General features: G+C 34.4%; 1 protein-coding gene across 2 annotated transcripts; it reads right to left on the reverse strand.

Annotated features, from left to right (window-relative positions):
* Positions 1-335: 335 nt before the first annotated feature.
* Positions 336-15,718, reverse strand: tbcela (tubulin folding cofactor E-like a). 2 transcript variants are annotated; one of them, NM_001431124.1, is made up of 9 exons: positions 15,537-15,718; positions 13,724-13,912; positions 11,049-11,221; positions 10,783-10,922; positions 8,775-8,956; positions 7,957-8,213; positions 7,260-7,386; positions 6,386-6,502; positions 2,142-4,351 (listed from the first exon to the last, which is right to left on the reverse strand). In NM_001431124.1, the coding sequence occupies exons 3-9, from the start codon at positions 11,188-11,190 to the stop codon at positions 4,033-4,035; spliced, it is 1,284 nt and encodes a 427-aa protein (NP_001418053.1). In that variant the 5' UTR covers positions 11,191-11,221; positions 13,724-13,912; positions 15,537-15,718; the 3' UTR covers positions 2,142-4,032. The 2 variants fall into 2 exon arrangements, with proteins under 2 accessions (XP_073778941.1, NP_001418053.1); XM_073922840.1 differs by lacking the exon at positions 15,537-15,718 and having other exon boundaries at positions 336-4,351; positions 7,957-8,398; positions 13,724-13,916.
* Between the last annotated feature and the right edge of the window lie 1,568 nt (positions 15,719-17,286).

The raw sequence follows: 17,286 nt of genomic DNA on the forward strand, positions 1-17,286 counted from the left end.
ATTATTTAAGAAGAAATTCTGACATCTAAAATAAGTTTAAAAAATAATGAATAAAAGATGCATAAATTTAATAAATATTAATACTATAACTGCAAAAAATATAGATTTAAGATGAAATACTAACATTTAAAAAAAACTAAAAAATAAATAATAATGAATAAAAGATGCATAAAAATAAAAATAATAATACTAAAGCTTTGCAAAAAATAAAGCAGACTTGAAATGCTAACATCTAAAAGAACTTAAAAAGAATAAATAAAAAATAAAATATATATACAATTTAAAAACCGAACAAAGTCTGTAGTAATATATAAATATCAAAATAACACAGTGAAGACAGTCATTAAAAGTTTATTCTCCCTTATCCTTTGAGCCACTCCATTCAGCTCTCAAGCACAGATACATCAGTGCACAGATATACGCTGGCAAATCAATGGTATAAAACAGTCAGATCTGATTTTCAAATTGTAACACGCTAATGGTGTGGTGTGACCGTGAGCAACTCAACTTTAAGTCTGTAAAGTGTTCATTACACTAACAGGCCTAATGCATCCATTAGATTAATGACTCTCTGGACTTCTCATCCATCTTCGCGCTTAACAGCTTTTTTACGCACCCTTTACAAATGAACTTAAACCATAGATTATAGCTGCAACAGATAATGTAAAGTGAGACACGTTCAATTTTAAACTTTAGTCGAAACCAAATCTCCCAGCAAAGACAACAAAATACATATAAAACGTACAATAAGGAAATAAAAAATATATAAAGTATAGTGTAAACACACATATTAAAAGTGTCTTAAATAGAAATAAAACAATTTCAGTCTATTTCACCTGGTAAACATGGTATTCAGTGGCAAATTGATCAGTTTTCTCACATCTTACCCATCAGTCACAGTTTAAGTGGCGTTATCTTCAAGCTCATAAAATCTGAATATTAATAATGCATACATATAGAAGAAAAAACATAAAATAATTATCCAAAAGTGAAACACTAATATCAGTAGCATGTCCTATGTGGGCACAAAACATCAAATATTGATACTCTAAAAGGAAATCCTGTGGAGGAGGAAAAAAACAGCGCTTCATTCTACTTTAATGTTTGATTAGGGGTCGCAGGTAAAGGCATAAAGAGTGTTAAAGGCATAGAGGATGGCAGAACCTTCATTTATAATCACCATATTTTTTAATAACTACAACTATGAAAGCTGATTCTAACAGTTTATTATCCATTTCAGTTTAAGTTGTACGCATATAAGCCACTATATTATATCTCTGACTATCTACTCATTTCCATTTTTTGCAATTGTGAAAATACAAAAGGAAAAATAAATAAGTCTGAACCTAAGCAGTATGGTCACATCTATCTGACCAGTATATGTAATAGTATGTTAATGTCTGAGAAATGTATAGCTTTCAGAAATCTTGCACATCTTTTCATACACATGTATCTATATATCAGTATATTATATGAAATCTAATTTCTACTAACCTAAGCATTTGCGACAGTAATGTAGAAAGGATTTCGGTGCTTTTCTGTTCAGTCCACCCTTTAAGTCATGCTAATATCATATTTATGAAATAAAATGCAGCAAACTGTTTTTAATGCAAATGAGATTGTGCATGCAGTGATTTGACAGTATGAGTGAACAATTTGCTGGTTTTATCTTTGTAAAATAAACTTTCTGCACCGCAAAGAAACAGTCTTAAATTGCACATTTCAACAAATGTTTCAGCTCCAGTATCCAAAACGTGATAGATCACATAGAAATCAAAACTCTGATAGATTAACTCACCATCACATCACTCCAAACCGGTATAGTTGTTTATCTGCACGACACAAAAGAAGATATTTTGAAGAATGTTGGCAGTCAAACAATTTTGGTTACTACTGACATCCATTGTACTAACAAAAAGGAAAACTTCATATATTTCTCAATAGTTGCTAGATCTATAAATGGAAAGAAGTTCCACAGGTTTGGAATGACATGAGTGAATGATCAGGGAATCTTCATTTTTGAGTAAACTATGGCTTTAAATACTAGAGCCAAAACTCCTGTTTATTTTATACTAGCTGGATACTAGTTTGCTACTGATTCGTTTTGTTTTTAACAAGATGAAATCAATTGGTAAATCTACAAAAAAAACACTAATAATAATAATAATAATAATAATAATAATAATAATAATAATAATAATAATGTGATCTTTTTGTCCCATTTTCACCTGGTATTTAGGGTCTCTTGGGTCATTTGGTCCTAACCACACACTCACACACACAGACACACAAACAGAAAAAGTTATGTTGTTTTAACATTCAAAATGTTGCTATTGAAATCAAACATAAATACGATTACATTTTACCAGCTCAGAGCTTATATAATGTGTTAAAAAGTCACTACAGCACCCTGAGGCCAGCTGATCTGCAAGGGCCAAAATTATTACACTGCTATTTACTAATTGCTAACTTTGATGAAGAAAAAAAAAACTGTATTATTGAATATATTGCGGCTTTTTGTGACATCATATCCTGTTTTTGACTCGTTTAGATGTCTGGTCCGAGCCGTTGAGTATTTTAGTTTAACTGCCTCAGTGTTATTTGCAGGCAGATGCACTCCAAAGTTTGTATTAATTCATTCATTTTCCTTCAGCTTAGTCCTTTTATTGATTAGAGGCTGCCACTGCGGAATGAACCGCCAACTTATCCAGCATATGTTTTAAACAGCAGATGCCTTTCCAGCTGCAACCCAGTACTGGGAAACATTCATACACACTCATGCACACTCATACGGCCAATTTAGTTAAGCACCCATGCAAACATGCAACTTCCACACAGAAATGCTAACTGAGCCAGTCAGGACTCAAACGAGCGACTTTCTTGCTTTGAGGCAACAGTGCTAACCCCTGAGTCATTGTGTCGCCTCAAGGTTTGTATGTAAAAGTATTACAACTTTTTTAGAGAAGTAATCTGGAATCTCACAAAGTTTTTATTGAATCAAGTCTGCCAATTGTGAACAAACCTAAATATATGCGTATGTCAATTAGATCAACTAGTAGTTGACAATATGGTAAGTTGGTGTGAAAGGATATTATGTTTTGTAATCAAAAGCATTCAAACAGCAACAAGTTGACCAGTATTTTGCTAATGATTTTGAGAAAGCAAGGTACTTATACTTCTCTGCGTTGTACCAAAACACACAGATTACAGCTGAAATCATGAAATGACTCGCTCATAAGCCAGATAACAAGGTTAGTTCATCTTCCATGAAGAGAATGATGAAACAAAAACATAGGACTTGATGAAGTCCATAGATAAGCAGTCACAGGAGATGCATCTCAATTCTTTCGTTAATACCAGGCGGAAACAGGGTCTTTGTCAATTAAATAAAACAAACATCCACACATCAACAAACTCCCTAATATATATATATATATTTGAGCGACCACTTCTAAAGCAACAGAAAACACACACAAATTGCAAAGAAACCAAAGAAAATCACTTCCATCTGGAACCAACAGAATAATTTTTTTTTTTAAAAGCGTCTTAAATGAACTGGATATTTAAAAACCTTTGTGAATCTTTCTTCATGTGAAGCTAGCACTGCCCATACAGAATATAAGGCCTGAGAGTCTTTTGCATGTAATAAATGGCTGACAGCATATGACACACATCAGCAGGCAATGGGTTTCCACAATTTCTTCTTTAAGACATCAGTGCAGTGCAACATTTTCTGTCAGCTATGGGTGATTGTCTTAAGAATGGTAAAACGCACATCTTTCCACTGTGCTTTACTCTTGAAGAAACAGGCCTTTGAAAATACCGGGGTGCTTGTGAAGTCAAAAATTAAACCTTTACTACTGGCAACACATGTGATACGTGACATAAGCTCCAGCAAGTCCTTAAATGTTTTTTTTTTCCCTGAAAGATAGTCCCATTCACTCTGTGGAGCATAGGCAGCACTAGTTCAAAGTGGGTTTGGTAATTTAAATGTAGCTTTCTGTGTTTCTGGTGGTGGAGGAAAAAAGTAGGTTATTTTGCTTTTGGAACTACCAGGATCTCATCCCCATCTTGAATGCTGTAGGAGTGCAAGGCCCGTGCACTGTATTTGAGCTCATCGGGGCCATAGGCAGTGCCCTTGTCTATGTAGTAAAGACGCATGTTGTTGGTAGGAAGCTGTACTACAGTCTTCAGCTGCTTCTTGAGCTCGGCCACGGTCTGGTCCAAACGGATGCTCACCTGCTCGACTTTGTCCTCAAAGCGCACCTCTACTTTGGCATGGAAACGTGGTCTCAGGTCGATCTCAGCCAGAGGAGCCAGTTTCCCATATTTGGTCACCAAACAGTGATATCTCCAAAGAAAATACAAGAACTTTAACCTCATTCAGCCATTTAAACAAATAGAGTGTCAAAATACTACCAATAACTTTTAAAGGGGCAGTTCACACAAAAAATGAAAAAATTCCATCACTAATACCTCATAATAGCAAAATGATGATATTTTAGATCCCACATCCTCCCTATAAAGCAAGGTCCCTGACTCATTAATAGTTCAGAAAGGTACCAAAAACATCCTTAAAACAGACCATGTGTCCTTTATTAAAACTATGAGAAAATGTTTGTGCATATTCAGTGCTCAGCATAAAGTACACCCCTAACAAATCAATCTTTTAAATTTATATTTTTAATAGTAACTACACAACATTATATTTGTAGATAAACATTACATTAGTCAGTAATAAAGCCAAATCTTGAGCTTATCTAGTACAACCAAGCTAACTAGTACAGCCAAATGTTTATTTTATAGAAAATATTAAAGACATATAAAAAAATGTACTTAAAATTTTGTAGGTTGTAATTTCTTTAGCAATATTTTGCTTGAATTACCTTTTTTTATATTATCTTTTAAGTTATGTTTGGTGTTATTATCATATGTTTGGTGACTAAAATAATATTTTAATAAATATATCTGAGCACTGTATAAAACAAAAATAATGACTTTGTTCAACAACTTCTTCTCCTTAGTGTCAGTATAAGGCGCACATTCATGAGCACAGTGCAGTGACGTATACCATGGTCGCGCAAGTGGGACTTTCTCTGTTTGAAACAAAGCACAGGCACATTTGAGGTCAGATGCCAGACATGAATAAAGAGCACAGCACTCTCGAGAATGTGTGCTCTATATTGAAACTAGGTAGAAGAATCTGCTGAATGAGGTAATTTTTGTTTTTTTTTGTGCACAAAAGTATTCTTGTAGCTTGATAATATTCCAACTGAACCACTAAAAACAAGTCTGTTTAAAAGGATTTTTCTGGACCTTGAATGAGTATGGATCAGGGATGGGCAAACTTGATCCTCGAGGGTTGGTGTTCCTGCAGAGTTTTGCTTCAACCCTAATCAAACACACCTGAACATGCTAATCGGTGTCATCACTAGAAAGCTACTGGCAGGTGTGTTTGATTAGGGTTGGAGCAAAACTATGCTGGACACTGGCCCTCCAGGACAGAGTTTGTTCATCTCCATCACGTCTGGACTGTTGCTGTCTAGAAACAATGAAGAAGCTCATATCATTAACAAATAAAAAATATGTTAATTTGTATACCACAGATAAACAAAGGTCTCAGGGGTTTGGAATTACATAATGGAGAGCAATTAGTAACAGTAGTTTTCATTTTTGAGTGAACTAACCCTTTGGGATCTTCAAGTTAAGTTCTGCACGCTGCATTTCAAAGTGACTCAGAAGAGAATTCACGGTGCTTTGTGGTGACAAAAATGTTTGTGTTGCAATCTCAGCACTGCCATAAACAGTACTATATTGGGTATAAGCATAAATTGTCATCTTCTAGATTCATTTTTCCCTTCAGGTCAGTGTAACTGAATTAAGATATATTTTATGTATTCGCTTTAATTAGTTTTTTAATTTTAATGTAATTCTTAGTTTGTATTAATTTAATTTTTTTTAAAGTTTAATTTTACATAATGAAATGACAAATATAGGTGTAAAACATAAATTAGATCCGCTGTTGAAAAGGAACTTGTAGCAATAGAATAAATTTAAGTCTAGTTTAGATATAAAACAAAATCCTCATCCCAATTTCCTGATCACGTTTATGCCGAATATGTTAAGATATCTGGACTGACCACAAGAAAATGTGTTATGTGGATCTCACGGTACATTTGTAAAGTCTGTCATAAGATGTACATCGGCCAGGAGTTAAAATAAAACTGCACTGTCTGATTTTAACAACTATATAATAAAAAACTAGCACATTAAAACTAATTATTCTGGCCACACATTGCTTTCCTGTGAGAAGATCTTGGACTTCATTTAAAGATTTTTTTTTTTTTATTTAGCCGACAATGTAGGTGGTCTACACTAAATGTACCTGTGAGGCAGTTCTTCTTCAGAATGATCCAAGTGATAGCGGATAAAGAATCTCTCAGCATCCTCTCTCTCACCATCCGTCACCACACTTCCATTCAGACTGGTCACTGACGGCAGCCTGTGGACAATGAGATCATCAACATTTCAAAGACTTTACGATCAGTTTCTAATGTGGTTAAAATGATAGTTCAGCCCAAAATGAAAACTCTGTCTTTATTTACTCTATAATCATGTCATTCAGAACCTGTATGACGAATCTATAGGTGTGACATCAAGAAGCCTTTTCTAGAAATAATATGCCAAAATGATGTGAGTTTAACTTTAAAAAAGCAAATTAACTTGCCAATAAGGTAGCAAAAATAATCTTTAAATGACTTAAATTCATATTCACTTTAAAACGAATCTTTAAAAACAAGAGAGTACAGGTATGTGCCAGACAAATTGAATATCGAGGGAAATCCCATTTATTTCAATCATTTATTTCAAAAATTGAAACTTGTGTGTTATATTAGTTCACTATACACAAAGTCAAATATTTTAAAAGATGAAAAAAAAACAGATTTTAGAAGATGAAAAATCCTAAATCCAGTATTTCACAAAATTAAAATATTTTATGTGACCAATAAAAAAATAATCTTAAATATATGTTGGCCTTCTGAAAAGTGTGTTGATGTACTGTATTATGTCCTCGGTACTTTGTTGGGCCACCTTTTGCACTAATTACAGCATTAAGGAGATACAGCATGCAATAGTGCTGCATCTCAGATGTTCAGATCGCTGAAAATGCATGTAACCACAAGTTTGAAGCAGGGCCAAAGGGATGACAGAATTTCCACTTTTGTGTGAATTTCCTCTGTCAGATACATCAGACTTACTGGGCTATCATCAGACTGCGCCGCTCCGTGCTTGTGTAAGTCTGCAGTAGAGGAATGCCTTGCAACCTCACCTCTTCCAGCTTAGGCAGAAAGGTTAGCTTCTCAATATCCTCCCATCGATTAAGTCCTGATTCACATAAAATGATCAGAAAAAAGGTAACACTATCATTTAAAACATTCTCCATGCAACTACAACTACTACATGCAACAAATGCTAAACTTAACCTTCCTCCTACCCATACAATTAAGTCCAGGTAGTTTATTAACTCAGTGACTCAAAATAAAGTAACCAAAAGTATAAGGATATGTACTTATATTGTACTCAAATAGCAAAAAACGCTAAATTAAAACTGACACATAATAATAATTTAAGCTAAAAGTACAGGTGTTTTTTTTTTTACATACATGCACAGTAAATACACAGCCCTTTAAAGTACATCTACTGTTTATGCCATCTTCAGATGTATGATGTTGTTCTTTTCCAACTCTGAAACAAAGGCCTTGTTCAGTGTTGACACTTTGCGGATAAACTATTTAGTGCAAAAACAAGAATGTTTGAGACGCTCATACATTGTTACTGTTAAACAAAATATACAAAACAAAACATAAAAAAACATAGCTTAGCATACAAATAAAGATCCATGTATTCTTACGACTTTAGACTCTTCTACACTCTCTATCAACAACACAATGGTACCCGAGTTATGCAGATTGATGCTTCGAAGATTAGGGAACAGGCGGTGAAGGATTTCTCCTGACTCCTGAATGCTGTTCAGGTTGTTGTTGGCCATGACCAGAGTGTCCAGTGCTGGGAACATGGAGCCAATTTTCCGTACTTCGTTCCACTCGTGGAGGTTGTTATCTGTGATGTGGAGCAGACGCAGTGTGGGGCAGGGCATGGCGGCCAGGGTCACAGTGGTGTACTCATTAAGGCACAGAAACAGCTCCTCTAGCCTGGATATAACACATTTAAATCATCTGAAATGAGCTGCAACTACAGTGCATTTCACACATGCTGCTAGTTTCACTTTCACTTTAAATCATTTAGACTGATATTTCTGATGAATGTGGTTTATAACAAATCTCACCGTAAATTTCAGCTTCTTTTATACTTACATTTTTTCAGTCTCTTTTCTGTTCTGAGTAATATTAAATTGAACAGATTTATTGCCAAGTGAAGGACATGTTTAGAATTTTAAACATTTGATATTATATAGGATTACCAGATTTATATTTAATTATTTGTATTAATTAAATAATAAAATGTACACCAATGTGATTTATACATCAATGCAACTTTTTTGAGGGCTGTCAACTGTGACATTTTTGTCCTAGGATTTTACGTAAACAGCCATTTTAGTACTTTGTATATATAAACTTTGTACTTTTGTACTTTTGTACTTTTGTATATATAAACTTTTAGTACTTTGTATAAAACATAAATCTAAAACTACATACCGTTTTCATGTTCATTTTGTATTTATGAAAAATGCAAAAATTGCAGAAGATACTCACTCAGGCATCTCTTGCGTGAAAGTATGTACTGTGTCCCAGGACACTTGGGTATTGTTAAGAACGAATCTGCGGATGCTAGAAAAGGCCTTAGCACAGTCCGGATCCAAGACTGCATCACTCAGCTGATTAGAGCTAAGGTTTAAGAACTCCAGGTTTGGGACATTGGAAACAATCTTGCTGATCTGGTACAGATAGAAAGAGTATTGATAATTATACTGTTTCATATTATTATCATCATTATATATAATAAAACACACGCCAGCATTCAGTCTACCAGTCATTCAATTTAAGAAAAACAAACAATTTCATACACAAGTATTTTGCAGCTAAACACCATATTAGCTATGAAATAGGATCAAACCTGGTAAAACCTCTTTACCACTGTAATGGCAATATCAAAACAAACCATTCTTCCTATATTCTTTGTAATTACTGTATAATCAACATTTCAAAATAATGTGCCACACTGAAACTCACAAACATTCATCCATTTCCCAGAGAGATGGAGATCGCACTGCTCACAAACCTTAGCAGCAGTTATCAGTGCTAACAACACAACATTTATTTATAAAATAACATCAATAGCACAATAAAATATAGTACTATTGTTTTGGAAAATTCTGGAAAAGTCTGGTGATCAAGTTATAAAGTTAACCTATAATGTTCTATTAGTTCAACCGAAAATAAGATTAGTCTCAAAAGAGGATATTTTTGAAAAATGCAGGTTGCAGAGGCCCACTCATTCATTTTCTTTTCGGCTTAGTCACTTTATTAATCTGGGGTTGCCACAGTGGAATGAACTGCCAACTTATCCAGCACATGTTTTACGCAGCGGATGCCCTTTCAGCTGCAACCCACCGCTGGGAAACACACACACTTATACACTACGGTCAATTTTAGCATACCCAATTCACCTGTACCACATGTCTTTGGACTTGTGAGGAAAACCGGAGCACCCGGAGAAAACCCACATGAACACGAGAAAAACATGCAAACTCCACACAAAAACTGACCCAGCCGAGGCTCGAATTAGCAACCTGCCTGCTGTGAGGCGAACGTACTACCTACTGCGCCCCCTTGTTGCCCACAAGAAACTCAATAATGACAATAAAAACTCAAAGGTTTTAAAAGGTAATTTCCATTTGGAGGGAAACTATCGTTATATTCATTCATTCGTTTATTTTCTTGTCGGAGTAGTCCCTTTATTCGCCACAGCGGAATGAACTGCCAGCCTTTCCAGCAAGTTTTTACGCAGCAGATGCCCTTCCAGCCGCAACCCATTTATGGGAAACATCCACACACACACACACACACACACACACACACACACACACACACACACACACACACACACTACGGACAATTTAGTCTACCCAATTCACCTGTACCGCATGTCTCTGGACTGTGGGGGAAACCGGAGCACCCGGAGGAAACCCATGCAAATGCAGGGAGAACATACAAACACAGAAACGCTAACTGAGCCAGCGACCTTTTTGCGATGAGGCGACAGCACTACCTACTGCGCCACTGCGTTGCCCTTTTATTTATACTCTAAATTAGTTATTTACTAATTTATGTATTTTAAATATCTATATTTAAAATATTGTATTTAATATTTTCATTAACAAAACTGTGTACCTTGTCAAACAAATTAGTACTTGTCACAACATTTAAATTTTTATCAGATTGTTTTGTTTATAAAAAAATAGCTTTATATATAAATCTCTGTTAATTATTCTATTTTAATGTAATAATAAAAAGTCATTCTAGTCTCATATAAAGCTATGCAGCACATAATTCATATGCACTATTTTATGGGGCTTTTTTCTGTATTGTTTGGAGCTTGACAACCTCTGCCCCTTTCATCGCTCATTTATAACAGAATTCTGCTTAATGATACGTTAAGAATGAGAATGTCAAAATGCTCACTTAACCTGCATCCCTATAAAATGGGTTAAAGAAATCTGCCAACAGACAGTGATATTCTCTGATAAACTTATCTTCTCACCTCGTGCCAGTCTTGAAGCTTGTTGTGGGACAGATCAAGTTCTACTACGTGAGCACAGAAGGCAGCGATTTCCCCCTGGTCTCCTGCATGACTAATTCCACAGCCGTTCAAGACCAGCACGCTGGGCAGGTTCAGGCGGTCTGAAGACACAATGACCATACGAGCAATGAGCCATAACACGGCAACAGGGTACAGATGCCAGAACAAACACTAGCATCGCTAGGAGCCTGACAGTATCGCTTGTTTATAATAAACCCAAGCCTCACCTTTCATCGGTGATCCCTGTGGTCCAGATGGCACAACCACAACCCCCATGCCTGGACCCCGACGGCAAGGAAAGTTCTCTGGACTGTACTTCTCACTGATCGCCTGCATAAAAGTGCGGCCTTCTATCTCCGAAGAGTCCATTGCGCTGTCCCACAACATGCACTTTATGCAGCTGTCCATACAAACATAAAGTCAAAATTATTCTTCCTCCTGTGATTTTTAAAAAAAAATATTTCCCAAATAATGTTAAACAGAGCAATGAATTTTTCACAGTATTTCCGATAATATTTTTTCTTCTAGAGAAAGTCTTATTTGTTTAATTTCAGCTAAAATAAAAGCAACTTAACATTTTTTTAATGGTTTTAAGGTCAATATTAATAGCCTGTTAAGCAATATTTTGTTTTTTGAAAGTCTACAGAACAAACCATTGTTATACAATAATTTGCCTAAATACCCTAACTAGCCCAGTTACTTAATTAACCTAGTAAGGCCTTTAAATTGCACTTTACTAGAATCTTTAAAAATATGTTAAAAGATGTTATTAATATGCGTTTCTGTAAAAAAAACTTCTTTCTGTTAAACAGAAATCAGGGATAACTATACAGGTGGGCTAATAATTCAGGAGGACAAATAATTCTACTTCAACTGTAGTTTACAAAAAAGTTTTAGTTAATTAAAAAAAAATTCCAGCATGAAATAGTAATAAAAATTAGTTTTGTTTTCATAACTATACAAAAATAAAACTATACAAAAAAGGGATCTGTTCTTGGTCCTCTTCTATTTTCCATTTACACCACATCACTAGGAACCATCATATGATAAAAAATGACTGAAAGTAAATGTAGTAATTTTATATACACAGAAAGGGTATTAAACACATTTAAAATATCTGTTTAAATGTTTTAAATGGCAAATGTTAAAACATGAGTGAAAAAATATTAAAACAATCAATAATAATTCATTAAATAAATAATTGGCATCATTCAGGACAGCATAAATGACATTTAAATATTAAGTCACATGCTTATTATTTCTGATTTGTACTCATCAAAATACATAGTGATCATTCTGCTATATATTTTAAAATGATTCTAATTGTTTTTCTGACAATAGTTATAATGACATTTGTTTAGTACTTTGTAGCGGCACTGTTATTATTAGATATAACCTTAAATTATCATTATATTAAATATTTTTATATTTATATTATTCACAACAGAATCAACCAACTAACTTATCCAGCATATGTTCTACGCAGCAGATGCCCTTCCAGCTGCAACCCAACACTGGGAAACACCCATATACTCTCATTCACACTCATAAACTACGGGCAATTTAGCTTTCCCAATTCACCTACAGTGCATGTCTTTGGACTTGTGGGGGAAATAGGAGCACCCAGAGGAAACCCAGCGCTACCCACTGTGCCAACCATGATTTCATTCATTCATTTTCTTTTTGGCTTGGTCCCTTTATTAATCGCCACAGTGGAATAAACCGCTAATTTATCCAGCATATGTTTTACGCAGCGAATGCCCTTCTAGCTGCAACCCGTCACTGGGAAACACCCGTACACTCTCATTCACACACATACATATGGACAATTTTAGCTAACTCAATTCACCTGTACCGCATGTCTTTGAACTTGTGAGGAAAACCAGAGCACCTGGAGTAAACTCACGCGAATGCAGGGAGAATATGCAAACTCCACACAGAAATGCCAACTGACCCAGCAGAGGCTCAAACCAGCGACTTTCTAGCTGTGAGGCGACAGCATTACCCACTGCGCCATTGCGTTGTCCTCCAACCCTATTATATTATATTATATTATATTATATTATATTATATTATATTATATTATATTATATTATATTATATTATATTATATTATATTACTGTATATTATATTATATTATATTATAATAAAGAATACATTATTACATGTCATCAAATGATTACTTTTCTAAATATGACAGACCAGATGTTTTTGGTATACAGCATACATGATTGTTAAAGTGACAATTTTCAGAAGTGAAAACTCCTCTTTCTTTAAATATTAGTAAAAATTATTAGTAATATTGTTAATTAGTTTTACTTGAATATTTTCAGGTTTTTAATAGTGTTCTGTGCCTAATAAAGCTGCTGAAGTGTTGCCATGTGCACTTATTTTAAGCATCTTTGAGCTTGTTATTTAGGCTAGGCTCATAAATCTATGACATTAGTAACGTGGCCAGATGTGGGTAGCAACAATATTTGAATTTATTTTGGCTAATTATGGCTTTATTCTAGTTGTGTTTTAGTAAGATCTGGCAGCACAAATGGGTTATAGGCACCCAATATATCTCTGGCTGGCACATCTCTGTGAATTCAAACATATCACAAACAGCTAACTTTTTAGTCAAGATCTGCACCAGTTTTTGCACTTTTTTTGTAAATGTATTTTTCACAACCCTCTGGGCCACAAGGTCCATTTTTAAACAGAGCTGGCCTAGATTTAACCATCTGCTGGCTAAATAAGTCATGCTCCTTGCTAATACCAAACCACAAGTTTATTAAGCATGACTTAAAAATTAAAATAAAAGAATACACTTATATTTTAAATACATTTTTTCTTCAATTAACCCCTATAAATATAAAAATATGGAAATATAGAAAAACGCATTTGAAGGGTTCTTACCTGCTCTGCGATTTGTCTTCACAGGTCCACATTCAAAGCTTGTGTCATAAAACAATAAACTTTACTTTTACTGCATGAAATTATTGGTCCATTGAGTGTCAAGGTTCGATGGAAAAATGTGGCTGCACACCAGTAGAGAGACGGGACCTGCTCTTTGTCTTCACAACACTTTTCAGAGATAACAACAGTCTGCAGAAAGAAGACACTGGGTCAGCAAGAAGGACACACGACTGATTCAACCTAAGCTGTAAATACACTAACCTACCTAAACAACAAAAAAGCCAGTTTCTGTTTAAGTCAACACACTCAATGTGCATATGAAAACCTTGCTGTACTCAGAGCTGTTTGCAGGCTCCTAAGGACATATGTGACAAAGAGCATGTAAACATTCTTTAGACAGCTGTAAATGTTACCATAAAAAAGGACCTTAGGTGACTTGTTAAACAAAATGGCTGGCAAGACAATAAGTAGCCTGAAGCAGATTTATTCAAATCCTGCGTTCTAAGTGTCAACTTACAAGAAGAGCCGTGGTGTTTACAAGTATTTTAATCCCATTTTACAGCAGGTTGAATGTTTAAAACAGACAAAGAAAATCATGTATAAATAGTACTAGATGTAGAACAGGGATGTTCAAATTTCAAATAAAACCGACCGCCGAACTTGATTATACCTTTGCAAGGACAATCATACAATGTAAAAGGGTCTAAAATATTATTTGGAAAGTGTTAGTTGTGGATAATTTGTTTTTTTGAATCACATATAATCATATTGTTTTTTTATGGATCATTGGTCACACTTTACAATAAGGTTTCATTAATTAATGGTAGTTAATGTATATTACATCATTATAACTACATTACACATTATAACTAATTTATTACGGTAATTATAATGGTAGTTACTAACATGAACTAATAATGAACAATACTTGTATAGCCAGCAAAGGTCAGTCCAAAGCACTCGAAAAATGTGGAAAAATATTTAAATATTTTTATTTATGTTTATTTATGTTTATTCTCATAAATCCCTTACCCAAAGAGCACCAACACATTAATTAAACTACTCCTGAGCACTTTTTATTTGATTTTGGATTTAATACTTGTATAGCTTTTATTAATCCAAGTTCAACATTTACTAATGTATTCTCTTGACAATGTGATACATACTTTCAAAAATTAACAGCGTTTTTTTAATGAAAACAAAATATTCTACTTCTTCATGCTAAGTTTACTAGTTTTCTTTAAAAAAAAACTTAATGCACAAACTATTGAAGTGTTTTATCTCCAGCAGGAAGCAAACCATGGTTATTTGAGTTTCTGATGATATACTTCAACCCTGCAATGGTAATATATGACATTATCAGTACAATATATAAAACCTCAATATTTATCTCAATATATTCATTTTAAATACGTCAACAATGTCCACATTACAGAAATTAGTCTGTCCTACATCAATACATTTTCAAACTAACGTTTTCAAACCATCACGTGACAACACCGCGACGATAACGTGACAAACGTGTTGCGACCTTTAATTTTTATTTATTTAGATGTTGCGACCTTCATCTGAGATTTTTTATGAGCTCACAGGTCATTTATAATGAACACTAGACTAACGTTATATCAGAGTCATGTGAATCTGCTGCTGCATGAGGACACACACATCCAAGATGACAACAGCAGCAGTCACCAAAACAAACGAGTACCCGTTAAAAGACCGCATTCATTTAGGTCAGCGCCTTTGAATGGTTTCATTTCAGCTTATATTTGTCTAGCCTGACCGAAAACATCCCTCCATGATGATGCCTTACATTAACGAGCAGATCTTCCGTGAGACTCGCGAAGGCGTTATTCACACCAACTCCTGGCCGTCAATTTAACCACATAATTTCTCTTCAAGTCTCGCACTGTCTCCGCTGCTCCGTGTCGCTCTTGTTATTGTTGATAAATCTGTCACGCTGACCCTATTGTCACGGAAGTGACGTCACTCCAGCTGGGTGCTCGTGATTGGACCGCTGTACACGAATACTTTTGCGCCCTCGCCGGCGAAGCAGAGAACAACAGGCGTTTCAGTGTAATTGTCATAAAACATAAAACAAGAATTATTATACAAAATTCATTAGCTATGTGTTTATACTTTAGTTACAATAACATTTAAAAAAAGACTTATTCTCGTTTAGTTCTTATTAGACACCTGTAAGGAACCCTTCGTACTAGTTTAATATATGTTATTACTTATTCTTATACTAATAAATGTAGATGCCAGGACTTATTTGATTAGTGACAGTTTTCTTTTCAATTGATTGCACATTTCACAATTTGCATTCAAGCTGTAGCTGGTAAAAATACTAATTAACTGAATAATACTAGATATAAATTTTTTAGAAAGTAGACATCTTTAGATACTAGTTATTGATTATTGGATGCTAATATTTAAAGGTACTATTTATTCAATAATTAGAATTAAATATTTATTAGATACTAGTACTATATATATATATACACACACACACACACACACACACACACACACACACACACACACACACATACTGTATATAATACAGCATTTAGTGATTCTGTTAGTGAGATTCTTTTAAATTAATATTATAACAGGAGTAAAAAGGCAGATCTGACTGATGGGATGAGAATTGTTACTAAATTGATTTCAAATGAAAAAAAATATGCATTAATATTAATAAATACTAGTATCCATTAAATCAGTATAGGTCCACTGGTGTATAATAAGCATGTTCCAGTACATAATAATTACTAGCAATAGTTAATGAATGCAGGGCAATGCAGTAGCGCAGTAGGTAGTGCTATCACCTTACAGCAAGAAGGTCTCTGGTTCGAGCCTTGGCTGGGTCAGATGGCGTTTTTGTGTGGAGTTTGCATGTTCTCTCTGCATTCGCGTGGGTTTCCTCCGGGTGCTCCGGTTTCCCCCACAGTCCAAAGACAAGCGGTATAGGTGAATTAGGTAAGCTAAATTGTCCGTAGTGTGTGAGTGTGTTTGGATGTTTCCCAAAGATGGGTTGCAGCTGGAAGGGCATACACTGTGTAAAACATATGTTGGATAAGTTATCGGTTCATTCCGCTGTGGCAACCCCAGATTAATAAAGGGACTAAGCTGAAAATGAATGAATGAGTTAATGAATGCTTACTAGTAATATTGAAAAAGATACAAGTCAATGTAAAAAAGTAGCAATCACACCTGAAATGCATATTTTTAGTATAACTGAATAGCTTAAATGTCAATGATTTCCATATGTCAATGGGGAAAAATGATTTCCTACTCAAAACAAAATAAAAATTATGTTAATTCTTAAAAATAAAATACTACTAATGAATATGAACTGGAATCTAATGACTAAGTACAATTCGCTATTTAAGTTACCTGCATCTGAATAAGAGGTATTGTATATATAGTATATATAGTATCTACTAAAACTAGTATCAAATTATTTAATTATTAAGCACAAGCACCTAAAATAAGATATCCTAATTAATATGTATGTGATAGTATCCAATATTAAAGTACTAGTTGCATGAAAATAGATA

Source organism: Danio rerio, chromosome 15, assembly GCF_049306965.1.
Source record: "Danio rerio strain Tuebingen ecotype United States chromosome 15, GRCz12tu, whole genome shotgun sequence".
Taxonomy (NCBI): domain Eukaryota; kingdom Metazoa; phylum Chordata; class Actinopteri; order Cypriniformes; family Danionidae; genus Danio; species Danio rerio.